General features: G+C 50.0%; 1 protein-coding gene and 1 non-coding gene across 2 annotated transcripts; both read left to right on the top strand.

Moving 5' to 3' along the window:
- The first annotated feature begins 959 nt into the window (after positions 1–959).
- HSPA9 (heat shock protein family A (Hsp70) member 9) lies at positions 960–22,440 on the top strand. Its single transcript, XM_062629250.1, has 17 exons — positions 960–1,097; positions 2,120–2,178; positions 3,314–3,401; positions 3,608–3,789; positions 4,278–4,402; positions 5,827–5,900; positions 5,986–6,092; positions 6,878–7,040; positions 7,695–7,787; positions 9,440–9,649; positions 12,065–12,292; positions 13,084–13,188; positions 14,250–14,367; positions 16,666–16,760; positions 18,958–19,050; positions 20,716–20,856; positions 21,680–22,440. Exons 1-17 carry the CDS (start codon positions 1,011–1,013, stop codon positions 21,737–21,739), a joined length of 2,028 nt encoding a protein of 675 aa, XP_062485234.1. The 5' UTR covers positions 960–1,010; the 3' UTR covers positions 21,740–22,440.
- On the top strand, positions 12,544–12,615 carry LOC134169089 (small nucleolar RNA SNORD63). Its single transcript, XR_009966761.1, has one exon. It is a non-coding gene; the product is annotated as a small nucleolar RNA SNORD63 (small nucleolar RNA).
- Positions 22,441–27,602: the final 5,162 nt, after the last annotated feature.

The raw sequence follows: 27,602 nt of genomic DNA, 5'->3' as shown, positions 1-27,602 counted from the left end.
GCCAGGTTGGACACAGGGCCTTGGAGCAAGCTGCCCCAGTGGAAGGTGTCCCTGCCCGTGGCAGGGGTTGGGACTGGACAGGCTTTAAGGTCCCTTCCAACACAAACTGTTCCAGCATTCTGTGAAGCCAGGCTTTTTGGAGCCATGCAGTAACTGTGACCTAAACAGCTCTGGCGCGTGTGCGCGCTGCTCCTGACACAGCCGCATGGCTGCTACTTACTGTGCCCCAGAGCTGGTTGGGGCGGCAGGAAACCAGCCCGCTCTGGCAGCAACCAGCACACGGAGCCACCCCTGTCCCTTCCCTTCCCACCCCAAACCCGCAGTGCCGCCGGGGAGCGCAGCTCCGGCCCTTGCGGTCTCCTCTGGAGAGCCGGGGTGGGTGAGGGCGGCCCTGCGCCGACACGGGCAGCCCTTTGTGGGGCAGGGGCGCGTCCGAGCACCCCTTGGCCAGCACCAGCGCGGGGCTCCACAAGGCCGGGCCCCGAGGCGCGGAGCTGAGCGGGCCCGGGGCCCAAACCACCGCAGGGCAAGCCCGAGCCCGCGCGGGGCTCATCCGGCGCAGCCGCACCAGCGGTAGCGCAGACCGCGCATGCGAGGAACCGGACCGAGCTGCGCATGCGCACCACGCGCCCTGACGCAAGGCCGCTGCAATCGCCCTGCGTTTTATCCTGTCCGACCTTGAGTGCGAGGCCGCGCGCGGGACTGGGGCCGCCCGCCGGTGTGCCGGTTCGCAGCGGCGCCTCGGAGCGCTCGCGTGTCTCCCCGTCGCACGCCCCCCGAGGCAGCGAGCTCTCGTATAGCCTCAGGGAGGCATCACGCAGCCGCGGCCCCGGTGTTGGTATCCGAGCGGAGCGCCGACAGCGAGCGGGCGGGTCAGGCGATCAGCGGGACAGCCCGCGCCGGGGGTCCTGCGGCGCGCTATTCCCCCCCCGCGGCCCACGTGGGTGGAGGATTCCAGAAGAGCCGCGGCCCCGCTCGCAGCCGGTCCCGGTCCCCGTCCCGCCGCCGCCATGCTCAGTGCCAGCCGCGCCGCCGCCCGCCTCCCGCTGCTCCTGCCGCATGGCGGCCCCGCGCCCGCCGCTCCCAGCGTGGCGCAGGTGAGCGACCGGGGAGGCCTGGGGTGGGGTGTGGGGAGCAGAGGAGGCCCGGAGGGGCTGTGGGGTACAGGGGGAGCGGGCGGTGGGGACGGCGCTGCCAGCGGGCAAGTCCCGGCGCGGGGCCGGGGCCGGGGCTAGGCCTCGGTCCAGAGCCCTGCCTCGTTGGGCAGTCTCCGGTACGGGGAGGGTGTTATGGAGTGAGCCCTTAATGGCGTAGCGGCGGTAGCGAGGAGGGGACGGCGGCCCGGGAGCGCGGTCCGCGGGCCTGGGTCTGCTCTCGGGGAGGTCTGTAGTGAGATCGCTGAGCTCCTCACCTCGTGTGCGGGGGCAGCGCAGGGAGAGGCCGGGGAGGACAATCCGCCCGGCCCTGCCGCTCGGTGCGGCGCAGAGCAGGCCGCGGCATTGGGCACGGCGCTGCCTGGGCCCTGCAGCCTTCCCAGCCCGGGGAGCGCGGCCAGGCCGAGCAGCTCGAAGAATTAACGAAACAGCCATGTCCCGGGGCGGGCCTGGCCCTGGTAAGGTCGTTAAAAGTCCGTTCTGAAAGCAGGAGAAGGGGCGGTGCTTTCAGAGTCTGCAGGGTGTTGATTTGCGTGTGCGAAATTACTGCGAAGAGAAACTTCTTTTTTCTTCAAAATCTCGGCTGCGGGTTCGTCAGGGGATCTAGGGGATCATTTGTTGCTGACCACGCATAAGGCTTTGGGAAGTGGGGTTAATGTTTACTTGCTGCTCTTCATTGAGAGCCGAAGGTTCAATGTTAATTCACTGAACCGTTTTTTGACTGGTAGCATGTTCCTGGACTGTTTGGTGTGAGGGAAATGGCTCCGGTAATACAATGAGTAAGTGCAGTAGTTGCTCTTTTTATGGCAGTCTGAATCCTAAATTCTTCCTTACTTTGTTCTTACAAAATAAAACATTGCAGTAGGACCGTGTTGCTTCAGAAGTTGTTAGCTTTTGAAGGTCTTGGCTTGAAGATTGCTGAGTGTTTAAAACTAAGTTTTCATTGGAGCATCTTTATTTTATAGACTTTCTGGAATGGCCTCAGTCAAAATGTTCTCAGAGCAGCATCCAGCAGAAAATATGCGTAAGTATTTCCTTGCTTTTTCATGTTTGGTTGGTTGATGTTTGTGTTTGCTCTCTCTCAGATACCAGAACTGATTGTTGGAGTCGGAGATGGATTACAGAGCAAATCCAGCAAGATAAAACTAGACCCTATAGAGATAACTTTTTATAAGTTTTCTTTGTCTTGTTTCTCCAAGGAGAAGTTTAAGAAGTGTTTTTCTTTTTCTCACACCACCAGCATCCACAAAATGTGGATTCTTGAGGGGATTTTTTTTTTCTATGTAATAACCAAGCAACCAAACAAAAAAGCCTTCCATGACTCAGAAAACCAAAAAAAACCTACCCCAGACATTGATGGAGCAAACTATTTAACACTGGCATGAAACAAGAGCGATGTGTGGCCCTGTTTCACTACAGATAAAGTTCGTTTCAAACAGATTTTAGTCCCTTGTTGTACTTGTTGCAAGATAACGTGAAAAGAGCAGCAGTTGTGTAACTTGGTCAGATGTTTTGTGGCTGGTGCTGATTCAGAACATGGAATGGGAGATCTGTTTGTGTTAGGGAAACTGCCCAGTTCTAGTTAGCACAGAGAAACGAAATCACTGCTTTAGGTTACTGGAGCTTTAGGAACTGGAGTTAGGGAGTGAGTTAGGATCTTGGGGAGTGAGAAATGATATCCTGGTAGTATATGTGGTTCTGCTCTGTCTTCGGTATGCTTTCTCCATCCCAGAGCGTGGGTTATTGATAAGGCAAATGTGTTACTCAGGAGTTCTTTCTGGCCTTGAAGGAGCAATAACCCTTCCTAGAAAGCAGTAGGAGGAGAAGGTTCAAATCTGCCTTTTGTAAGAACCACTCTCATTCTCGAGATTGAATCTGTTGCTCCTCAGGATCAAATAGATGGTTATCTTCGGCTCTGCCTCAGAGAACCCTGCATAGGTTGAGTAATTTGTTACCTTTGTTTAATCTTCTGTTTGTGCTAAGCAGCGATAAATAAACCAATACAATTTCTTATTAGCATTTTGACTCCAGGTGAACGTTTCCAGGCAAGTTTGAACAGCAGAAGTTGTGTTTGTCCTGTCTCAGGTTAGAAGGTTTTTTTGTTGTGTAGTTATTTTCCTTTAGTAGTAACTTTATTTTTCCAATTATTCGCTCTGCAGCTCAGAAGCAGTTAAAGGTGCTGTTATTGGAATTGATTTGGGCACAACCAACTCCTGCGTGGCAGTTATGGAAGGAAAGCAAGCGAAAGTAAGTAAAAAATGAATACCACACACAGTCACAGTCTGGTTTGGGTTGGAAGGGACCTTAAAGCCCATCCAGTTCCACCCCCCTGTCACAGGCAGGGATGCCTTTCAATCGACCAGCACGCAGGAACAGTACTAGAAGTTGAATGTCCAACTTGGTGCTCTCAGAGGCACTGTTTTTGATGGCATCCTGTCCCGTTTTTTCCATAGGTGCTGGAAAACTCTGAAGGTGCCAGGACAACCCCTTCAGTTGTTGCGTTCACAGGCGATGGCGAGCGCTTGGTTGGGATGCCAGCAAAGCGGCAGGCGGTAACTAACCCCCACAACACCTTCTACGCCACCAAGCGTCTCATCGGACGGCGCTATGACGACTCTGAAGTGAAGAAGGATATGTAAGTGAAGGGGGGAGAGCAGAAGCACACAAAACACCGTGGTGTATAACATGACCTGTTAGGTTTTAAAATACAAGCCACTTCTAGGTTATGTGTTTATGCCCTCATGTCTCAAAGTTTCATTGCTTATATTATGAGGGCTGTGCTGTATTGTGTTACGTTAGTTGCTGATCATCTTAAGGCTTTCAGAGAAGCAGAATAAAGCTTTACTGATGCTCTGTGGGATGGTCAGCATCTACAGATGAAGACTTGTTCTTGATCTCAATCAAAGCTGTATGATCACACCTAAGGCTTATGGTGAAATGATGTAGATGATTAAAAGCAGGAGTGTTACATTGGTACTTCTGTGACTCTCTGGATCTGAGGGTGCTGTTAGCAAGTTTAGCGTTTGTCTAGAATTTGTACCTGTTCATCTGCTGATCCTAATGGTAGGAGGGTTGTGCTGTATCTGATACAGGAATTGAGTGTGGAATTCTTCTGTTTTTCAGTAAAAATGTTCCATTTAAAATTGTCCGTGCCTCCAATGGTGATGCCTGGGTAGAGGCTCATGGGAAACTGTATTCTCCAAGCCAGATTGGTGCCTTCGTACTAATGAAGATGAAGGAAACTGCAGGTTGGTACAGCTTGGTCTTCACCATCTGTGTGCCCAAGTATGACCTTGGTGCTGGGCCATGGCAAAGGGAAGTGCTGCAGCCATAAAGGCACTGTTTTGGAATGGGAATCACTCTGTAGCAGACCCTTCATGGGGCATATTGTGGAAGGGTGCAAGCTGCTCTAGTGGAAGGTGTCCCTGCCTGTGGGAGGGGGCTGGAACTGGATGAGTTTTAAGGTCTCTTCCAACCAAAACCATTCTATGATCTCTGCATACCTCAGTTTCTAATGTCTAGCAACACATTAGTGCTTTAATTAAAACATATCAGAATTGCATACAGATTGAGTTGATACTCAATTTCAATTGAATTGAATACACATTCACTCAGAAGGGGGAGCTCCTTTTCCTTGTAAGCTGCAGTCCTTGTGCCTTCCTGGCTGCAGCTGATCGTAGGCTGTGGCAGCCACGGGATTGAGTGGCTTTGTTCTTATTCAGACTCTAGAGATGTAGGAAGAAAGGGAGTGTTCAAGGGGCCCGATTGTCAGGCTGAATGAGTGGTTTCTTAGCCAGTGGTGGCTTCAGATCTTCACTAAGGCAAAATATCCATTGGCCTGGAGAATTTTCTTTTTTCTCCTTTCCAGTTCCTTATGTGCCTTCTGGGGAAGCTGAGTATAATAAATAAGAGGCAGTAGTTGCCCTCCACAGCCTCCTTTGGTAAATGTGCATTCAGTTGGGTCCTGGGTTCCTGCTAAAGCTCCACCCAAGAGTAAAGTGTCAGTATATGGTATGGAAACATCTAGATGTGATGGACCTGATTTACTCCAAGGATGGTGGACCTCTGCTTTAAGCAGCGGTCTGCTTCCTCTAGGTCTATTGGCCTTTGGCCTTGGTACTACACGAATTCAACTATGGAATGACCTGGCTTTGCAAGTAACACAGAGGAAGGTTTATGATCTTAAGTTAGGGTGTAATACAGATTTTTCCTGACTTGTTGTCTCAAATGCTTATAAAGTTAGTACATGTGCATTATTTGTACTGTATAAATGTTACTGAGAGCAGATTCTATAAACAGGATGAAAATGAGTAGGTTGTAAGTGCATTACGTGTTGAATACCCCAAGAAATGGGAAACAACTTCAGCCTCACACACTAAAAAGACAGGTTAAGCTCTTAGATGAGTTCTTGCTCACTAGTGACATCCAGTCACTGATTGAATTGCAGGGGTGCTTTGCTGTTCTATCAGAAGTCTGTGAACTGCCATTGTTATGTGGAAGGGCTTGATTCCTGCATGGCTCTCTGCATCTTCCCCCAAAGCAGCAGGTTCTCGGGCAGCAAGCCTATCTTGTGCTTTTAGTTCAGGAAAATGATTTCAAACTACTTCATAACAACTTGGTAGTGTTCTTATTTTATAAGAATAACTTTCTCTTTTGTCTCTTTTTCTTCCAGAAAATTACCTGGGGCATGCAGCAAAGAATGCTGTGATCACAGTCCCTGCTTACTTCAATGATTCTCAGAGACAGGTAGTCACCAAGCTGTAAGATTTTGGGGCTTACAAATCGTGTTCAGTTTCTCTCAGTAGTCAGCACTCTCCCTCTTTTTCCTCAGGCTACAAAAGATGCTGGGCAGATCGCTGGCTTGAATGTTTTGAGGGTGATTAATGAGCCAACAGCAGCTGCACTTGCCTATGGTTTGGACAAGTCTGAAGACAAAGTGTAAGTGCCTGTTCATTACACCTACCCTATGTTTAAATAAGCATACTGTAATTTGCTTTGTAAATGCTGCCTCTGCTTTCTGTTTGTTAAAATCAGTGGTTGGAGTTCTGCCAGAGTAGACTCACAGCTGTGAGTCAGTGCTGTGTTATGTCACCTCTGTTCCATGCCAACAGTACTTGTTAAAGAAAGCGAGTTCATAACTTGCAGCTACAACTTCATTATCAAAGCAGAGTGTTAATGATCTTACCTGCTGGTAGCAGTGAGAGGTGTGGCTAAGGACAGCCTGGTGAGGGGCTGGCACCATTGGTGCTGAAGTATGGCACAAGAGCTACGCTGAGGTTTGGTGCATGGTGTCCACAGCGTGATCTTCTTCCTGACTGCATTCAGTCTCCTGTCTCTTGTCCAGGGTGGTTCTACAAGTGCAGGAAGATATTCTTTATTGCTGATGTAGATTATAGTGCTGTGAAAGCCTTGCATTTTGGAAAACGTATATAATGGTTCTGGTGTCCCTGCTGTTGCATGGGAGCATGTCTTTTTGAAGAAGGAGGAACTGCCCTCTCTGAACTAACAGGCAGAGTTAAGCACTGTGCAGCATATCTCAGAAGACTTCCACGTGGAGTGTTTGAGGAATGTGTACTCTATGTCATTTGTTTATTGCTGTCTTTAGAGAGGCTTTTAGCTTTAGTGGACAGCAAAATGAATTCTGCACACTTCATCTCCTGAGGATTGTGATTTTTCTAGCCACAGAGCTTGGGAGAGTCATGTGTCTGTGTCTGTTCTTGCAGTATTGCAGTCTACGATTTGGGTGGTGGCACTTTCGATATTTCCATTTTGGAAATCCAGAAGGGAGTCTTCGAGGTGAAGTCCACCAATGGTGACACTTTCCTAGGTGGAGAAGATTTTGACCAGGCTTTGTTACAGTATATTGTTAAAGAGTTCAAGAGAGAGGTAAGGTGTCTTGTCAGAATTCAGTCTTGTGTTACGCTTTTCGAAGGCACTGAACTTCTATAGAAGAATAGGAATTTTCTTAAATTATTAGGACTTGGGTTAGTCATCTGTCAGTTGAAATTAAGAATATTAGACACCTGTTAGCCTGGCTTCCAGTTCTTACATTTGTTTTCTGGAGATGGAATATTCCTGTCTTGGAAAACACAGGCTAGCAAGACTCCTGCCTTTTTTTCCTCTACTGTAGCAGGACCAACTTGTACATACACTGCTTGCTTCTGTTAATAAAAATTTGTGGTCCAATTGAAGGTGTCAGTGCAGATGCATATGGTACAGGGTTGGCTGTCAGAAACTGCAGTGTAATTCCAACTCCTTTGCTAATTCGGTCATCCCTTTATATTTCGTGTTGGAACAGCTTTTCCAAGCTTTCATCTGTAGCCTCCTGTATAATCGCCTCTAAAGCAGAAGGCCAGTTTGTGAAATGCTAAATGCATTTGCCAGAAGTGAGGGAGATCAACAGAAGTGCATATATCTGGCTGTATTTCTGTAGACATCTTTACAGGCAAGAGTTGTAGGAAGGTGAACTGCAGTGAAGAAAAGCTCTCCATGACTCCTGTGCAAAAGCTGAGAGTCTCTTGACCTGTATTTCTCACTCAGATGGGTGTTGACCTGACTAAAGACAACATGGCCCTTCAGAGGGTGAGGGAAGCATCGGAGAAAGCCAAGTGTGAGCTTTCATCATCTGTGCAGGTAGGTGGCTGGGTTCAAAGCAGTCCAGTGAAATATTTTGATACACTAAGTTTTGCATTATTTTTGTTTATGAGCCTCTATGAAATTGCTGCTTTTTCTTGTGGTGGCATAGCAAAGTTCTATGTAACCAAATGGCATCACTTTAACTAAGTCCTTTAGCAGGGTAGACTGTTTAGGAGCAGTTAATCGTTGGAAGCTAAGGATGTTGGTGGGTTCTGCCTTTCTTCTGGCACCACATTTTCCAGTCTTGCAGGGAGCATGGCCTTGTTCCCAACTTGGGTATTTCAGAGGTATGATGAGCATCAGGGAATTCAGCTGTAGCTAGTACTGCTGCGTTACTGGAAGCACTTGCAGATTTGTAAAAGCAGTTCCGAAGCCTTGGAGCTACTCATTCCAGTGAAAAAGTTAATGTTTTTAATAAGAAATAATTTCTATAAAGAATCTTTACTTACTTGCCTATGGAGAGACAATGGGCAATACATACCCCCTCTTTTTTTTCCATCTGCTTTGTATATAAATGCAGTCAAGCATGTCCTCTATTCACTACTGAATCAGAAGCTGGAGAAGCAGCAAGTTGGGGGTATAATAGTCTTGCCTAAGAGAAATTAAGGTCAATTATATAGTAATTGAAATGGGGACTCTGCCAGTTTCTAGATTCTGAATAAACATTTTTTATTCTTTTTTATGGTGGTCTTTCTGTTGGCCAGTGGGGAGCTCATAGCAAGGAGTTTAGACCAGTCACAATGGATGCATAGTTCTGCCAGAGACATAGCAGGCTCTGTTTTACTAGCTCAAAGAGTTGGCAAATGCAGTCTGTTCATACCAGGAAAAACTGAATTCCTTAACTGTTTCGCAGGGGAGGGAAAAACAACTTGGTTTTGGCCCTATTTCCCCTAATATTTTTGACCATGATCTATAAAGTGAATGTGCACCTCTGGTCAGTAACATGGGTATAGTTCTTGTTGAATAGGCTTTATCTCTAGAGTTTAAACCATAGCTGTTTTTAATGGCTTTGATTTGTATCATCTTTTGATGTCAGCATGACTCAGCATTTGAACAAGATGGTTTTGATATAAGAATTGCTTTAAAAATCCGGCATGTGAATTTGTAAGATGATTCACAAATAACCATGAAAAGTGGATTCTGATACTGGTGAACTGTGCAGTAAATGGCAATGGGCTGGCTGTTGAACATGAGCTGCTTGTGTTTAGAAAACAGTCATGAGTTATTTCTTTCAAGTAGCTTACCTCATGAAATGTTAAAGTCATTTGGCAAAATCTTCTGGAACTCGGATGATGGGCTTTCTTCTGTGTTGTGCTGAAGGAAAAGCATTGAGGTTGTCACTTCCAGTGTTTTACCTCTTGCCTCCTGGTTATGATAGAAATAAAAGATCTTTAAATAACACGTATCAAAATTGGAACTTAATAGTTATAACCATGAGGTGTGCAACAAAATCATTTTCCTGTCTCTTGTCTGAAACATCAAACACAGGCGCATTCCTGCTGCCACTTAAAGACTGAGCTCTAGGGTGAACAGGCACCTATATGCTTCAGTACAGACAGAACTGAATCTGTAACTTGATCTAAAACCTGTATGTAGCTGCCTTGTTTTCCATTCCTGGCTTTCACTTCCTCTCTCTTTCTGTGCTGCAGACTGACATCAACTTGCCATACCTTACTATGGATGCCTCTGGACCAAAGCACTTGAACATGAAGCTGAGTCGCTCGCAGTTTGAGGGCATTGTAGCTGATCTGATCAAAAGGACGGTAGCGCCATGCCAGAAAGCCATGCAGGATGCTGAAGTCAGCAAGAGTGACATCGGTGAAGTCATCCTCGTTGGTGGCATGACCAGAATGCCAAAGGTATGAGATAAGTTCCTGTTAGAGGCAAAGCTGGCACAGCTACACAGTGCTTCCTGTTGGAGCGATCTGTAACAGAGAAGTTGGGAGTCTGGTAACTTCAGAGCTCCGGCAGCTGAAGGCCCCCAGGAGCAGAGCGGATGTGCTAAGTAGTCACATGAAAGCAGTGGCAAGGGCCTCTCTCATCCTGTTTAACTAGTTCAGCTTGGATCTGGGGCCTGAGTTGCATTTTGCAAAGACAACTGGGAAGTACCAGGAGTTGAAAATTCAGCTTGGCTTTCTGATATGGACTGAACATGGGCAGCACTGCTCAGATACACAAGGTGTTTTCTCTTGTTATGGACTTCAGTGTGTGATAAAGGTACACTTCGGTGACAATAACCTATCAGCAAACTTTCAATGGATTTCTTCCTCTATGTAGAGCACTTGAAATTACCAGTGAAGAAACTGAGCAAAATGGCTTTGTTATGTGCTGGTTGCACATACTCAGCTGCCTCTTTGAGGCTGGGTCTTGACAAGCATATTTAACTGGCTGTTCTAAACTGTTGTTACCTAACATGTAGCTCTTGTATTCTGTGGCGTTAAGCCCCAGGAGGTAACCTAGAAGCTTGTTTTGCAGATGTGCACCATCTTGCAGATCAGGTGCTGTCTGTTGGTGAGTTACTGTTCTTGTTCATAGCAGTGCAGACTGCTGCTTAGCTCTCCTGGAGTTGAATCCATACCTGTGTGTACACTGCTCCCTTCAAGGGTACAGCTCATCGTTTACTGCAGAGGTCATCAAAATCTCATCCCATAGGGATTTGTCAGGCTTGGGCTGCTGCTGTAAAGATTTGTGGTTTGCGGGTCCTTTTCTAGGATAATAGGTGTGTACATGGCCCTGCTTGGGGTTGATTTGGGGTTTGGTGGTGGGGTTTTTAACTCGCTGTGTTAAATGAGCCCTGTGGCTGGAGGTGATATTAGCATGTGCAGAAGGTCACCCAGGGAGGGGAACCAAGATAAAGAGAGGCTGCTGCTCTGGCCAATGCTCAGGTGGAGTTACTGTGCTATACTTTCTTGAAGTCCCTCCTGTTCCAGCTGGATAAGGGAAAAATGGCATAGTTAGCTGCATATAAAGTGCTGAAAAGCACTTTTGGAAGTGGGGAGGCCCTTCCTGAAACATGATGTATTCTTGGGAGTGGAAGAGAGTACTTAAATATTGACTTTATTTTTGTATTATTATTATTTTTACTTTTTTACCCATTATTTTTAAGCCCTTGCATCTGTGGCTTTGAGCTTACGTCAGGCTTTCCTGAGTGCCTGTAGTTAACAGCTCTGCCTCCAAAGCAGTGTTCATGTGTTGTACAGTTTTCTCTTGTGTACGCTCTGATCGCTTCCCCCTGCTAGGAGGGAGTGTGCCTTCTTTGGAGCACTCACGTGGCCACTGCTCCAGGAAAAGTACAGTGGGTGGTTAGAAGTAATGTTTCTTTTGTACTGTAAAATGTGCCTCTAGAGGGAAAGATTTGCACTTAATTATATGCTGATACAGAAAGTGTCGTCCTCTGTAATGAACACTCAGCAGATGCTTCTTGGCTTAAGTGCAGAGGAGTTGGACTTCTGCTTATAGCAGTTTTCCAGGCTCACCTGTGCCACGTGTGCCTCACCAAGTGTGCGTGGAGAGAAGGGAAGCTGCAAGGGGGAACCAAGTCCCACACCTTCCTCTTGCAAGGCAGATGAGTGGTCTACGGAGCTGTGCTCTCGTGCAGACACCTTACTGACTGCATTCCCTTCCAGGCACTTCAGTAGTACATCTGTTGCAATCATGGGCACATCCAGCTGAAAGGGCAGTGCTAGTAACACAGCTCAGGCTGATGCAGCAAATTTCCTTCTGGTGAAAAACAGTCCATCAAGTAAGAAGTTGGAAAACACTGTACTTCGTACCTTTTCAGTAATTTTTTTCCCTCCCCTTTATTACACAGAAACAAGATGAACCATCCTTCTGCTCTGTGTGTGCTTTACCTTCCCTGTGCTCTGCCTCCACAGCTGTCCTGTCCTTGACAGCTCTGTTCTGCCCAGCATTGGCTTGTACATGTTCTTGGGGAGCAGTCCTCGACTCCTGCTTCATAAGCATGGAGCAATCCCTTCTTGGCTAGGAAAGGACTGATGCAGGTTAACTTGCAGCTGGCAAACTTGATTGCAAGGATGTCCCCAGAGAAGGGGTTGTCTAGACTGAAGTGAGTGCATTTAAGAGCGTGCGTGGAAGATGGGGAATTGGGGAGCAGTTCCAAGCCTGAAGCTTAGTGTTTTCATCGTGCCGCAGGGTTATGTGGCAGCAGAAGCGTAAAGATACAAACCTTTAGCCAAGGTGGCATGTTCATGTGAGCACAGCACTGGGTGGTAATGATTCATTCTTCATCTGCATTGTGCTTCCTCTCCATTCAGGTGCAGCAGACTGTACAGGATCTGTTTGGCCGTGCTCCTAGCAAAGCTGTTAACCCTGATGAAGCTGTTGCTATTGGTGCAGCTATTCAAGGTGGTGTGTTAGCTGGTGATGTTACTGATGTGCTACTGCTGGATGTAACTCCCCTCTCCTTGGGGATTGAGACACTGGGAGGTGTCTTCACAAAGCTCATCAACAGGAATACTACTATACCAACAAAGAAGAGCCAGGTACACATTTCCTCCAGATGGGTGGGTCTTTTGTGGTGGTCTCAAACACCCAGTGAAGGCTACCCACAGCATCCCAGTAGATGGTCTTGTCTCCTCCTCATCTGGCAAGGAAAAACAGCACAGAAATTAAACTTAATGTCAGCCACTGAGTGCCTCTGATGATTAGTGTGCTCAAGAGGGGAGGTGGGTCAAGTTAATGTGTAGCAACACACCTCGGGATGTTTGTGGCTTGGTCAGGGTTGCAGTCTTGTGTGCCATGATGTTAACAGTCAACACATCATTCTGAAGAAGAATTGTGTGGAGACCTTCTGTAGCTGAGCACCACGCTCCTTTGAGACCACCTTTCTTGGCCTGCATGCCTTGAAGGGATTACTTTTTCCCCTGTGTTGTACAGCCCTAGTAGACTTGGGTGTGATCCTTTGCCTTGTCTGGCTCTGCTAGTGTGTGTTCTTACTGATAACCTTGGTTCTGTCGGGGGTGTGGGGCTGGGGCAGGAGCCCTGCTGTGTCAGGAGGAAACGTGGCTGGCTGCCACTGGAGCCTGCCGCTGGTGTGGCGTGGCCAGTGCCTGTGCACTCAAGTGCATGTAGGACAAAATGCCAGTGAGCTTGGCTGTTCAAGTCTTGATGCCTCAGTGTTTTGTCAGAGGAACAGGGGAACAGCAAGGATGTAATGATTCTTTTCTCTCCCAAGTAGCTTCTCGTCATTCCTTGTTTAGTCAGTTTGTAACTGCATCAGTGCACATGTTGCAATTTACTAACTATCCAGTAACTTTCTGTTCCTTTTCCATAGGTGTTTTCCACAGCTGCTGATGGGCAAACACAAGTGGAGATTAAAGTATGCCAGGGAGAGCGAGAGATGGCTAGTGACAACAAACTTCTTGGCCAGTTCACATTGGTACGTTGGCTCCTCAGTCTTCATGACCTTAGACTTGACTTTCAGAACCTTCTCCATTACAGCTGATCCCTGAAGGCAGTGTTGAGGCAGAGTCATCTTACAGAAGACACTTGACCCTATTTGTAGTAAAAAAGCTGTCTCTTAAGGCATAGCCTGGTTCTGGGGCAGCCTGTCAACAGCAGGAGAGCAGCCAGCATTTCAGATGGAGCTCAGAAGTTTTAAGTAGTGTTATATGGCACAGGAGCTACTGCAGCATTAGGGTATGGTCAGCTAAAAGGACTCTCTTTGCTTCTGGGCACAAAGAGCTCTGTAGTAGCAGGCCTGTGCAGCACACAACCTGAATGCTGGCCTTTTCCTCTGGTGTTGCAAAGACAAAACTTGGAGCAGGCCCTGTGATACCTGCAGTCCCCAGGATAGCCCATTTCTAGCCTGGTACTGTGGCTGCCTGTCTCCTTAGGCAGAGTTGTTTTGGTCAGTGTTGGCAAAGTTTGGCACCATTGTAACTGTTTGTCCAAACTTTCTGTTGCTAGGAAGGGCCTTGCCTTTTCTTCTGCACTCTTGAAGGAAGCTGCACTGCCTGTCAGTCCCTTAAAATGGTTGCCTCAGAGGTAGTCAGTGAAGTCTGTTTATGTCCAGAACTGAGGAAGTAGAGCATCCTGCTGTGTCCATGGAAGAGGGGCTTGTTCAGCAATAAAGCAGAACCTGTTTCACATTGAAACCAAACCTGGGGCTACCTCTCGTGGTTTCTGTGTACTAGTCCTAGGTTGAAATCTGTATGCTGTTAAATCAGTCAAGATAACTACAGTCACCACATGATGCCAACAGGTATGTAGAGGATTTGGCTCTGAGGGTTAGTTAATAGTTGATTTGAGCAACCAGGTCTAGTGGGAGGTGTCCTTGTCCGTGGCAGGTGATTGGAGCTGGATGAGCTTTAAGGTCCCTTCCAACCCAAACCAGTCTGGGATTCAGCTGACAGATGACCAGCATGCCCAACCTCGGAGACTCGTACCTTGAGCTCATGTTCATGTGTGAGCTAATGACAAAGTACTTCTCGTTCTCAGGTTGGGATTCCTCCAGCACCACGTGGAGTGCCCCAGATTGAGGTCACTTTTGACATTGATGCTAACGGTATCGTTCATGTGTCAGCCAAGGATAAAGGCACCGGCCGCGAGCAGCAGAGTAAGTGCTCTGGGATGCTGCCTAGGGAGGAAGAGGAAGGGTGTGGAGCAGTGATGGTGCCATAGCATGCTGGGCACTGAGGGGAGCACTGGGTGACTCCAAAGGTAATGGGAGTGCTCACTTGATGGGCATCCCACAGGCCAGGGGTGGGAACTGTGTGGCATGTTACTTGATTGAGGCTAAGGATGGCACAGGCAATCTGTTGCCAGCACAGCACAGATGTGGTTGAAGTCATCTTAGCCTTAAGTGCTTCCTCTGGAAAGGGGAGCAAAAGGTTAACTGTAAAACAAAGTAGGGAAAGGAAGAAGTGACAACTGACCTGTAACTTCCTTTCAAGGAAGTAAAGCGTCTGTAAACGCATAGTGCTCTGTTAGCCTGCTGACGGAGAATGCCACTGATGGATGCTCTCTCCTTGTGCATTAGGCAGAATGTGCATCTGCTTTTACTATGGAAGTCCTCACTGGCAGGGTTTTGCCACAGTCCAACTCATTTTGCACTCTGTGACAGTCCTTTCTTGGCCTTGCTGTCTGCTGTGATGGCTGTAGCAATCTTTCAGCAGAGTGCAGCTGTTCCCTGGGGTTCCCTGTATGGATCAGTTGTGCCTCAGTCCCCAGAGGTGTTTGTGGAGCAGGGCTCCTGCTGCCTTACAGGGTGCCCTGTGTCACTGGGAGCTCAGTGCAATGACATTCTGCCCTACATTATCCTGAAGAGACAGAAATTGAGGTTTGAGATTCGAGCACCTTGTACAAGTTATTCTTGAGCTGTGCTCCTGGGCATGCTGCTCCTTTGGGAATGCCCTCTGCTAACACATCGAGAGACTGCTGTCTGTGGCTGCCTGCAGAGAGAGATCAAATTGGGAAGATCTCGGTTGAATTCAAGGCATGGCACATACAGATGAGCCTATCAGCCCTGTGCCAAGACCTTGTTTTGTTTCTAATTACCCCATCACAGAGGACTTGAAATCCAGGTATTCTGAAGCAGCAGGTGTTCTGCCTAACCATGTTGTTCATTTTCAGCCATTTAGGCTGGCAACATCTCTAAATGACAGGGGGCTTGGGGACTTGAAGCTGTTACTATACTTTGCTCTACAGTGCAGTGAAACATTAGACCCAGTGTTCTGGGGTAGTAGACGAAACTGTTGACGTTTTCTGGAGCTCTGTTGTGGGCTCAGAACATTTGTTGGAACCATTTCTAGATTCTGCTGATACAAAATAGATGTCTTGTGCCTCAAACTGGGAAGCCTCTATATGGCCTGTCAGTTGCTTCTTGGAGGCAACCCCTTGAGCAATCAAATGCATGCTCCATGCAAGAAAACTATTGTTAATTGTATTGGCAACTTGAAGGTATGTGCTGCTCTTCAAGCATCCTGCCTGGTTTCTGGCAGAAATCTGTTACCAAACCCACACTGCTTGTTACTTTGATTTCCTTGTACGTTTTTGATGGGTGGCAGCCTTCTAGCTCTGAATAAACATCTCCTGATATTAGGCAACCAGGAGTTTTTAGCTGCCTCCCTGTATGCAGACGTGGTCCTAATTATAAAGCTGAGCTGCTCATCCCACGTCTGCGCCCAAAGAAGACATGTGCGTATGTCTTTATTCAGGGTTATGTACCATTGACAAATACTATGTAGAAAACTTATAATGAGGAGCTTGATACATCCTTTTTTGGACTCTCTGGTATCCTGGATGTTGGTCCTTTCCTTTGCAATGAAATTATGCTTTGCTGCAGAAATTAGCTTAAATCTTGACTATGTTTTTTGTCACTATTGGAGGAGGAAAAAAAGGGGGGAGGATCTTAAGAGCCTGCCCATAGACTCACACTATGCTCACTTAAGGGCAGTGGGGGGAGCTGGGTGGGGAGTGTTGTCTTGTCCTGCTGCTAGCCTGGGCTGCTTTCCAACAGTGAAAGGGGCCTCTGTCCCCTGGTAAAACAATTCCTTCTGTTTGGGTTTTGCTGTTGGTTGGGGTTTTGTGGGTTTAACCTGCTAGAGTGTCCCCTTGGCTGGGGGGGTGGTAGTGCACATGAGCTTTCCAGGAGGACTGAAGAACTGTCAAAGTGACTTGCAGCCCAGTGGGCTGGAAGTGTCTGGCAGAGCTGGGGAGTTCCTAGATCTAAGATGTCAGGCTTTTATCTTGCCAGCAGCATCACTGCCTCTTCAGAGGTTGTCTTTGTACCTCCCAGGAGGTCTTCACAGGTGCAGAGTCCTTGAGCAAAACCGCTGCCATTGAGAGGGTTTGGGAAATAACTTTCTTTCCTCAAAGATGAGAGGACATTATTAATGCTTCTTCTCTAATGCAGTTGTTATCCAGTCTTCTGGCGGCCTTAGCAAAGATGAAATTGAGAACATGGTGAAGAATGCAGAGAAATATGCAGAGGAAGACAGGCGAAGGAAGGTAACATGATCGTTCTGGTACCCTTCAGCTAGTGGGTGCCTGCTGGTTATTGCTGTTCTGTGCCATTAACTGTGCCAGCCTTTGAAGGAGCTGCAGGCTCTGCTCTGGATAGTCTTGAGCTGTTTGCTTGTGCTGTTACCTGAATATCTGCTTCCTTCTATTCAGTTTACGCTCCAGAGATGCGATATGGTGTGTGCAGGGGCACATGGATCTTGGTTTGGGTTGGGAAACTTGCCCTGTTTGACTAGCACTTTAACTCCTCCCTGAAGAATTCCTGGGATGTGGAGGCAGCAGTAAGCAGACTCACCTGCCTATTAGTCATAGGAAAGAGCTTTGCAGCTCTAGTTATGCTTTTTGTCATCAGTGCTCTTCACTGTCCACCTGCCTGTTATCTTGGCTGTTGATTTGAAGCTAGCCTGCTGCAGCTGGGTTCTCACAGCGACGTTCCCTTTAAGTGGAGGCAGTATGGGGACATTTAACCTACTTTCTCTGAGGGAGTTGACTTTAGAGCGTAATTTATACAACCTGCCAAGCAAAGCTGCACCTCAGCCTCTTTGTAAGTGGGAAGTTGCTTTACTTAGTGCTCAAAGTCTCACTGTGGCATCTCAACTGCTGTATTCATCTGAGCACAGGAGTTGCCCTCAGTGCAGGCGGAGTGATCAAGAGGGGTTTGAAAGCCTCACTGACTTGGTCAAGGAAAGACTGACACTTGCCATGATTGAGTGACTGAACCTGTGATATTCAAGGTTGGAACTAATTGGTTTAATGAGGGTAGTGCTAATGAATTGAGCTACTAAATGCAGAGGTAAGCAGACACAACACGGGCCTGCTCTGGGATATGGCACCAGTGTATGTATAATGTTTGCTAAAACTGGCACACAGGATTGATCCCCTTTGTGTTCTCCTGGTTGGTGGAAACCTGCCTGAGGTGTTCAGGCAGTGCTGTAAATCCCACCTGCAGTGCTGAAGGGATCACAAGAGGACTGAACGGAAGAGTGCATGGAATAAGTTCACTTGAAGCAGCATCTTCTTGCTTCAGAACCCCTACAGCCACAAAGCACTGGCTTAGTAGCAGTTGTAGGTAGGATGGAGAATCTTTGAAGACCTTGGCCTGAAAGTGCCGCTGTTCAAATAACTGTATCATTGCCAGGCAGTGGAGGTGCTGGCCTTGTGTTTGAGGAGGCTGCACTGAGAACTTTTCTGTTGCCTTTGATTTTTGTATCTTAAATTGCTGAGTAAGTTTTTCCCCGTTGTTGCTCTGAAGTGGGGCTCGTCCTTGCCCAGTGACATATGAAAGGAGGACATCAGGTTACTTTCTTAACTAATTTCTCTTTACTTGATGTACATAACTGATTGTCAGAATTCCCTCGTTACACCTTTCTGATCACATTCTTGCTGCCATGGAAAACCATGGATTGGCATCCTGCTGTGAACTTTGTCATCCCACAAAGAGGGAAGGTAGAATGTAGAAACAAAATCACTTTCCATCAGATTACCACTGGAAGTGGTTCCTCTCCTGAGAACGGGATCACCCCCTTGTCCAGGCAGGCTGTGTTCTTTCACATGCGTGTCCCAGAGGGCCTGTTGCTGGTGAAACAGTTCCCGTTGTTGCAGGGCCTGAATTACGCCTCAGCAAGACTGCTGCTCCCTTGTACTTACAGCCTACCTTATCCCCTGTGGGTTGTCTTTGCAACAGTAACATCAGGAACTGGTATTTGTTACCTAGCACGGTGGGGTTTTTCCACTGTTGAGATGCTACAAGCACTTTTAATAAGACAATATGAATAAAACAATCCAGTTTTAGCTGTCTCTAGTGCCCTCCTTGCAGAAGAAGCTTATTTACCAACAGCTTTGTGCTTTCCTGAGGAGCAGAGCAGAGAGAGCTGTGCTGGCTCTGCAGTTGCTGGCTTTCTCAGCATACCAGCAGCCATGCTGCATTAGTTGCTTCTCCTTCCAGAGGAGTGAGTTCGGGTGTGAAAGCATGAGGACTGGCTTGCACAGACTGCCTGGGCTTTCTGGTGCCCGAATGCATCCAGATCCGCTTTGCTTGCATTTCTCCTTGCCATTAAGAAGGATCCTGGGTGGGAACTAGAATGGAGGTTTAGCAGTTTGGGGAAAGAAGTATCAGCTGTCACGTGTACACAGCCTGTGTTGCCAGTGATGTGTGCAGCAGGCCCTTATGAGCTCTCTTACCCAGGAACGTGTGGAAGCTGTGAACATGGCTGAAGGCATCATCCACGACACAGAGTCTAAGATGGAGGAGTTCAAGGATCAGCTGCCAGCAGATGAGGTAGGTAGCTTCTGCTTCTGTAATGGTAAAGGAGGTATGATTCCTCACTAAGGCTTTGCTCAAACTTCCACTTAACTCGCAGCTGGCTCTGACTGGCAGGACCAGCTCTGTGCATATTTTCATTCCATGGAAGGACAGCACAAAGCAAAGTCACTGACTTCTGCTTTCTGCACTTGTTGGGTGGGGTGAACGTGGCTGATGGGAGTGTGTAAGGACATGCTTGGTGTCGGTAATAGCAAATACCCTATTTCAAAGTGCGAGTTCAGTGTTGCTGAAGATCTGAGAGCCTGGGAAGCTGTTACTGAAAGATTTCCGCATGGATTATGTCCTTGGCTCGGCCTTGTGGTGGTTTGATAAGAGCTGTGCTGTAGCCTGTGCAAGAGGAGAGTTTCTCCCAAAAGGTGGAGTTGATGAACAGTGCTTACCCAGGTGTTAGCAGAGGGGCAAAGGCAAAGGAGCTCTGTGGTCCCAGTGGTACATACACAGCACCCAAGAACTCAGAGGTGATGAAAATCCACTTACTTAAATCCAGTTTTTCTTCAATGGGAGTGAAGTGGGTATTTAGTATCAAGAGGGCACTTTTCACACCACTAAGTGACAGTTGAATGTCTGCATTAAGAATTTCAAAAGCCAGGTTTAAAACAAAGAGTGCACAATCTGCAAGTTAACAACTCTCAGAAGCAGCATGAAAGGGCTCCGAGGGGCTCTGTGGGGCATTTGAGGGAGCAGGATTATAGTTTATTGGTAAGTACCCTCTGACCATTTTAAATGCTGTTTTTCAGCCCAGCTTCTCTCTCTAGGGTGGGTATTGGCTGACTGGGGTTATGATCCCTGGTGTTTTCTCTCACAGGAGCACAGTTTAAGTCTCTGTTCCCTGCAGGGATATTCTAGGGGTGAATACGAAGGCAAAGCTGGTAGCAGTGCTTGGAAGATGCCCTGTGCTGTCTGGGTGGAGATGTGGCCTGACACAGAAGGCGTTGATCGCGTTCGCCTTCCTGTGGGTCTGTGTAAGAGCTCTGCCCACGGTTTGACTGCGAGCCGCTGAGCAAGCGCAGCTGCAGAGCTGTCCCCCAGTAACCTGCCTTCTCCAGCCTGCTCTCGCCCCGTGCCAGCCTGGCAGAGAACTGCCAGACCACGGGGAGGCTTTGGCAGATGGCTGCAGGGGCTGGGAGGAGAGCGTATTGCTTTGGTTTGTCTCTCTCTGCTCCTTCTCCCATGTGCAACAAAGGGATTAAACAGGGTGGCAAACAGCCTTATGCATTGGCTTTCTGACAGTGTCTTAAGTATAGCTGAAAACCAGCTTGCTTTTCCCTTTAGCCTGGCTCCTGGGCTGACTGACTCAGTGCTGAGGTGTGCCAGGGAGAGCAGCTCTCCTCTTTGGCGGGCTGTTCTCTCTCTGCGGGGCTCTCTGTCCTTGGCACCTCTGCTGAGACAGCAAACAAGGGGACCGATTAATGCCAACTGTGGCACATTTAGTGATGTGGACTGGTGCCCATTGGGAGCTGAGCACAGTCCTAGTCCCTGCAGACCGTGTGGCTCAGTTTGGGACTGAATTTCATGGCTTCTAGCAAACAAAAACGGTAATCTTCTTGTGGCCGATACGTGTGTGAAACAGCAGTGAACAAAGTGCAGGATTTCATCATGGGTTTTGTGTCTTACTTGCAGTGCAACAAATTAAAGGAAGAAATTGCTAAAATGAGGGAACTTCTGGCTCGTAAAGATAGTGAAACAGGAGAAAACATCAGGCAGGCAGCAACCAGCCTGCAGCAGGCTTCCCTGAAACTCTTTGAAATGGCATACAAGAAGGTAGGTTCATGGTGACTTCTGTCTTTCAGCCCTCATGGGGAGGGGTGGGTTGGGACACCGGTTAAGGTCAGTTAAAGCTGTACTTGGTGGTAGCACTGAGTCTTAGTGGAGTTCCCTCTGGGTGACCCTTGCTGCAGGGGCAGCTGTGGGAGGTCAGGTAGGGTTGAAGGCCTCGAAGTCTTGGCCATCGTGCTGTGGGTCGCCTGCCTCCCAGGCAGTGTGTGATGTTACTGTGCACTGTTACACGGAGAAGTGATGGAAGCTCCCAGTAAGAGCATCAAGAGCCCAGACAGGGCTTTCCCCTAAGTGTGCAGAGTGCCTAAGGAAGTAAAGTAACGTCTGGGCTTACTTTAAGGATGGCTGTAGAACAGGTTTCCTGTTCAGTCTGCCGACATTACTGTAGTAAGGCAGCAGGGTTTCATTCCCAATCTCCATCCCCATGACAGGCCCCCAGTTTGAGCCCTGGTGCCCAGGGGAGCCTCCCAGGGTGGCAGCAGCACACTCTCCGTGGGTGGGGTGACCTTGGTGGTGCTAAGCTGTCTTTGCTGTGGAAAGCTGCTTTTCTGATGTCAAACTGAAGATGTTCAGTGCTGCAACATAAGCTCGTTACATCCACTGGGAACGCGTCAATAACAGGGAGATGATGTCCTTTGTTGTAGTAAGTCACACAGAGATGAAGGTTGTTTCCATTCGCCAGTGTACAGTCACCCTTTTCACTGCAGGAAGGGTTTCTTCTGTCTAGAACTGACCCAAGCAGCTATGTGTGGGGGGGAAGTCTAGGAGAAGCATTTTGTTGTTAACTAACAAACCAACTCTTTCACAGATGGCCTCTGAACGAGAGGGTTCTGGAAGTCCAGGGGATCAGAAGGAAGAGAAGCAATAAGAAGTCTCTGTCTTGCCTTGACTAGGGTATGAAGAGGAGGTTGATTTTTCTTGATGCTTGGGAGAGAAGGGACCTTCCTGAGCAGCAGTGGGCAGAATTCAGACTTACTGTGTTTTTGCAGTATTCTATATATAAAATTCTTTAATGTATAAACTTAGTGATGTGTCTGCTAGGTAAATTGTCACTTGATGAAAATTAATTCATGCCAGGCAAAGTTAGGTCTCAACCGAGGCACACGGGGACTCGCTGATCATATATTTCTGATACTTGCCACAATGGTGTACTAAATCTGATCTCCAAGTCTGGAAACCATGTCATGAAATCGAAAGGTGGAGATGGAAGTCCTGCTGGAACTGGGAGGAGAGGAACACCAGCATGGATGCTGCTTGTGGATGTGAGTACTTGTGAGCAGGTGCTGAGGCCTGTGAGCAGCAGTGCCGAGGCTGGTTCCATTGCTAGAGAACATTCAGAGCTGCAGCTAGGCTAGTGCCCTTCTTCAGAGGGAGAGGGGTTACTTCAAACTCAGCTGTAGCATCATTTCTTATGAAAGAGGCTATGTGGAAGTTAATACCTTGCTTGCCTGAGCCTTCTGCTCCATCCTGTGTCTGTTCTCTGCGTATGGTAAAACAATTTCCTTGATAATAAAACTGTTACTGGATCCATTCTGGATTTTTTTAAAATAAAGGCAGAAAAGTGTCCAACATGGAGTTCTTGGTATCCTGGCCTTCGGTGGGGAACATGAGCATGGTGACTCCCTGAATGCTTCTGGGGGAAGCAGGCAGCCAGCTGCAGTGGCAGCAGCTTTTTTGCTTTGTTCATGTGCAGAAAGAAGGTATCTGGTGACAGGTTAGTGTCTGTCCCTTCACTGAGTGTCACCACTGTGCTCCTACAGCTGCATGGAAGCCCTGTGCTGATGGGGTGTAGCTGTGGGACTTCATCATCAGGCACTTTATGCTCGGGCTCAACCTTCTGGCACAGATTTGGAGCAGCCGTTGCGCCACTGCTGCTTGTAGTTGCAAACACTGCAAACCTTTGCAACCTTCTTGCCATTATACTAGTTCTGTTTCTCCTTTTCCCCCCTTCTGCTACTCTGTGTGTGTAATTGACTGCAACGTTTACAGCTGCTTTGTCCTCACAGCTCAGATATTCAGGAGGGAGGAAGGATTCTTCTTTCTGGCACTCTAGCCAGAGAAACTACTGGGGAAGGCTCCATATCCTAGTTCTGCAAACCCTTTCAAGTTATGGATGGGCCCAAGGCTTCAGACACTGAATATTCCCCAGCAGTCCTAGTCCTGAAGACTCGAAGCAGCTTCCTCTTTGGTCAGCCGAGGCCACTGAAGTGGACAGAAGGGCATAAGCAGCAACTGATCTGTCAAGTGAGGGAGCTTGGAGCAGTGTGGCCTGGGCATGAAGGTGAGGAAGGAGCCTGGTGCAGCTGCAGGAGCGGGTCAGAGGCAGTGCTGTGGGTGCCCAGCCTGCCCCACACTTGATGCGCATGGAGCACTGGCAGGTTTGGGCAGCAAAATGGAGCATGTTGAGTTGTGTTACTAAAGGGGACCGGGCAGCTCCAGCCCCAAATGCTGTGCTTTCAGGAGGGGAGCAGTGTTGGGATCCCAGCTCTGCTGTGGCTGTTCCCAGGGAGGACAGCAGGGCCGGTGCAGGCTGTGGAGCTTTGAGTGGTTGTGCCAATGGAGCTCTTCCTCAAGCAGCCAAGCAATGCAGTTGGGTGTAGCTCTGGGCCCTATTCTGTTTAGTTTGGGGATTTTCCCTTTGTCACAGGCAGGCAGTGGCAGGCCAAGGTGCACTTAGATGGCGTGAGGAACACGTTCACATTCACAGCACGTGAACAAACCCTCCTGAGCCTGTCTGTGCCGTCTCGCTGTGCAGCTCTGCGTGTCTCAGGTGTGGAGCTTCATTCTGTCGCAGCATAACCCGGCTCCTGTCCTGCCTGTGGGTTTGGTACAGGCAGGAGCACTCGGCTGTGCATCTCCTGAGAGCACTCTCCTTTGCAAAACTTGATTGCAGGCAACTTCTGTCCTGAATTTCCCTCCGCTGGGCTCTTGTCCAAAGTGATCCCCTGCATAAAACTACAGTCGGAAAAAGAGCAGGAATCCTCCAGCAGCAAAGTGACTGGGGTATTCCAGGTGCCGAGAGGAAATAGCCTGAGGTGAAACAGTTTAAAACCCATCCTCTGGGGATGCTTTTCCTGCTACCTCCCTGGCACTGCAGCTGGATGTTCCTGCAGCAGAGCCCGTGCTGCTGCTTCCAGTTGCCTGCCTCTTTGCTTGTAGTGCTGGCAGGGCAAAGATGATGGATCATCGTCGTAGCCTGCAGGGTCCTGAGGCACTGGCCAGGTTTAATTCTGCAATGAGTTATTTTCCCTGTCCTAGTTTCAATTTGTCCGTCATAGGTGTTCTTTATTCTTTAATGTGCTGGTCTTAGCTCCTCCTTTATAAGCTGAATTACTGAACTGGGGAGGGAGAAGTGAACTCGGGTGATGTGTGTCCTGCTGGGAACAGGTTTGCTGTGAAAAGCTGCCAGGAAGGCAGGAGATGCAGCAATGGGGCTATTACCTCTGGTGACAGGTTGGATGGGGCTCGGAGCAAGCTGCTCTAGTGGAAGGAGTCCCTGCCCATGGCAGGGGGTTGGAAATGGATGAGGTCTAAGGTCTCTTCCAATGCAACCCAGTGTGGGATTCTGTGATCCTATGCGCCCTGTCCCGAGCAGTTAACTGCTGCTGTCCCACCGCTGGGAAGGTGCCTGCCAGCCCTGGGAGAAAGGTGTTTGGGGGTTGTTGCACGCTGTCATTTTCCATGTAGGCCAGTGCTACTCTCAGGAGGCCTACAGCCCCAGCAGTGCTGGGGTCAATGACTGCTCTGTAGGATAGCAGCTAAGGAAAGCTTTGCATGCGTTCTTTGGAGGGGCAAAAGGTGGCTGAGGGCTGCTTGTGCTGCTTCCACCTGCACACATCCCCTCATGGTGACTTCTGCAGGTGGGAGGAGGGCAGGGCAGGGCCCAGCCTCCTCTGAAGGTCATGATAACATCAGTGACACGGGTGGATGGGAGGACTGGGATGGCAGACCCCAGGGTCACAGCTCCCACTTGCCTTCAGTAGGGAACAGAAGGCTGAGGTCTCAACCAGGAGCAGCGCATCTCCACCTGCCTCCAGAGGCTTCTTTTCCTTTCCTAACTGCATTTGCTCCCATTGTGCCATGTCTGGGGAGTACAGGGACCTGCTGTGAGGCCTGTGCAGCAGGAGATGCTCAGCTTCCCTTGGGATTGCAGTGCTGCAAAGTGAGGTGGAGTCTCCCCTTCTGCACCAGCCAGCACATTGCAAGGGCACGGCTCCTTTCTCCTTTCAGCAGCATATTGGAAAAGTTCTCTCTAATTCAGTGGCTCTGCCCCATCGCTGCTCTCTGCTCCTTCCTCCTTCCCATGGAGCTGTGCCGCTGTCAGAGACCAGCACTGCTCACATCCGTGTCAGCCAGCACCAGGAGAGCTGGGGGAACCCACAGCATCTGTCACATTGGGGATGACGGAGCTGGAAGTGCCACAGCGAAGTGGGTGCCTGGGGCTGGGGGGCAAGAACCGGGATGGATGCTCAGTGACTGTTCTTTGGACTGGGTTTAAACCATGACAAATGGAAAGGGCAGGATTGTAGGGAAGCACAGGGTAGGTTTGTAGGGAAGCACCTGCCCATCTGCATACACGGTCCCTGTCTTATCAGGCACAGAAACTTGCATCTCAGCAGATCATCTCTAAAGCCAGGCATAATCCACTGTCTTGCTGTTCTGAGGAGGATTATAAAGGGCTATGTAGGACCAGATGCACATGTAAAAGCACCTGAAAGGGTTGGAATTGATCCTTGCTCAACCCTAAAGAGAAACAGGACTTTAAATCCAAGCTGGTAGTTCAGAAATCCACAGCATCTCCCCAGCATGACATTATATTGATATTAAAACCAGTTTCAGGCTGAGTCCCAGAGCAGTCTCTGCTCAGGTGCCCCACGCCCAGCTCCCTGCAGTGCTGCTTTACTGGGATGGGGAGCAGAGAGGCAGCACAGGAGGAAGAGGAGGCTGCAGCAGGCTGGGGCTATGGCAGCACTTGGTGTCCTGGAAGCTTGGTCCCCCCACAGCACAGCACAGAGGCCAGGCTGCCCCTGGCAGGGCAGGGGGGGTGGCAAAGGCCAGAGCTGGCACATCCGGGGGAGCAGATGTTGGCTGGAGAGATGCCACAGCCACAACCCCCCCAGCATCCGGCTGTTGGTGCCTGCTCAGCATCACCAGGAGAGCATCACCGGGGAGGGGGCAGCAGGGAAGGAGCTTCCCTGCTACCACTTCATAAAAGTGCAATTCCCAGCACGAGCAGAGGCTGGGGGTAACTGGATGGAGCAGCCGTGTGGAGAAGGACTTGGGGGTGTTGGTGAATGAGAAGCTCCCCGTGACCCGGCTTCAGTGCGTGCTTGAGCCCAGAACCCCCCCAGTGTGCTGGGCTGCACCCCCAGAGCATGAGCAGCAGTCGAGGGAGGGGATCCTGCCCCTCTACTGTGTTCTGGGGAGACCTCCCCTGCAGTCCTGATCCAGCTCTGGGGCAGCAGCACAAGAGGGATGTGGAGCTGTTGGAGAGAGTCCAGAGGAGGCCACGGAGATGCTGCGAGGGCTGGAGCAGCTCTGCTCTGGAGCCAGGCTGAGAGAGCTGGGCTGGGGCAGCCTGGAGAAGAGAAGGCTCCTGAAGGGGAGACCTCAGAGCAGCTCCAGTGCCTAAAGGGGCTGCAGGAAACCTGGAGAGGGGCTTTGGACAAGGGCCTGTAGGGACAGGCCAAGGGGAATGGCTTTAACCTGCCAGAGGGGAGACTGAGATGAGCTCTTAGGCAGAAGCTCTTCCCTGTGAGGGTGCTGAGGCGCTGGCACAGGGTGCCCAGAGAAGCTGTGGCTGCCCCATCCCTGGCAGTGTTCAAGGCCAGGTTGGACACAGGGGCTTGGAGCAAGCTGCTCTAGTGGAAGGTGTCCCTGCCCGTGGCAGGGGTTGGAGCTGGAGGAGCTTTGAGGTCCCTTCCACCCCACCCCATTCTATGTTTCTATAACACCAGGCCGCCCGGTCCTTACCGCCCTGGCGCACCGCAGGGCTGTGGGACCACAATTGCCCCACCAGCCGCCACCCCTCGGCTCTCTGGGCCCTGCCCCAGCCTCTCCTCAGCCCCGCTCCCCTTCCCCGGGCAGTCACCGTTTGTTTCACCGGTGCCTCCCAAGCAGCGCCCGGAGCTCAGAGCCGCGACCTCTGCGGGCCCCGCTGGGGGCTCCTGCCCCAGCCCGGCCGCGGTGAGACCGGCGCAGAGGCGGCATTCCCGGGGACAGGAGAAGCGCGGCACAGCCCCGCGGCTCCCCGTCCTTCCACCGCCCATCTCCCCTGCCGAGCCCGCTGCCCGGCTCCGCTCCCTCCCACCGCGGGTGACCGCGGGCCGGGCCACGGAGGGAGAGCCCCGGCCGGTGACGGGGCGGCTGCAGCCCCACGGGAGCAACGCTAGGGTGGCCATGGGGACATCGTCCGGCCCCGAGGGAGCCTGGTCCCGGGGCGGTGCAGGACCCGCCAGCCCGCCCGGGGGTGCCGCACCGCGGACCGGCCCCGCGCCCGCTACCAGCGCCCGCCCGTCGCGTCCCCTTTAAGCGCGGCCAGGGCCGTCCCCGCAGCTCTCGCGAGAACAGCCGCTCCGCCCCGCCGAGCGCGGAGGCCGGGGCTGGTTGCGGACTACATGCCCCATAGCGCCCCGCGCGGAGCAAGAGCCAATAGCGTCTCGGGCGGGGGGCGGGGTCGTGCTTGCGAACAGCCTATGGTGTGTCTCTCCGCTCCCGCGCTGGGCGGGGCG

This window comes from Pezoporus occidentalis, unplaced genomic scaffold, assembly GCF_034315485.1.
Source record: "Pezoporus occidentalis ecotype Australia unplaced genomic scaffold, CSIRO_AGI_Poc_V1 ctg33, whole genome shotgun sequence".
NCBI classification, from domain to species: Eukaryota; Metazoa; Chordata; class Aves; order Psittaciformes; family Psittacidae; genus Pezoporus; species Pezoporus occidentalis.
This window is presented reverse-complemented; position numbering and strand designations above follow the sequence as displayed.

Coding starts and splice junctions, on each gene's coding strand:
- HSPA9 (XM_062629250.1), top strand. CDS start 1,011: ATGCTCAGTGCCAGCCGCGCCGCCGCCCGCCTCCCGCTGCTCCTGCCG. Junction 2,179..3,313: donor GCATCCAGCAGAAAATATGC/GTAAGTATTTCC, acceptor TTCGCTCTGCAG/CTCAGAAGCAGTTAAAGGTG. Junction 3,402..3,607: donor TGGAAGGAAAGCAAGCGAAA/GTAAGTAAAAAA, acceptor TTTTTTCCATAG/GTGCTGGAAAACTCTGAAGG.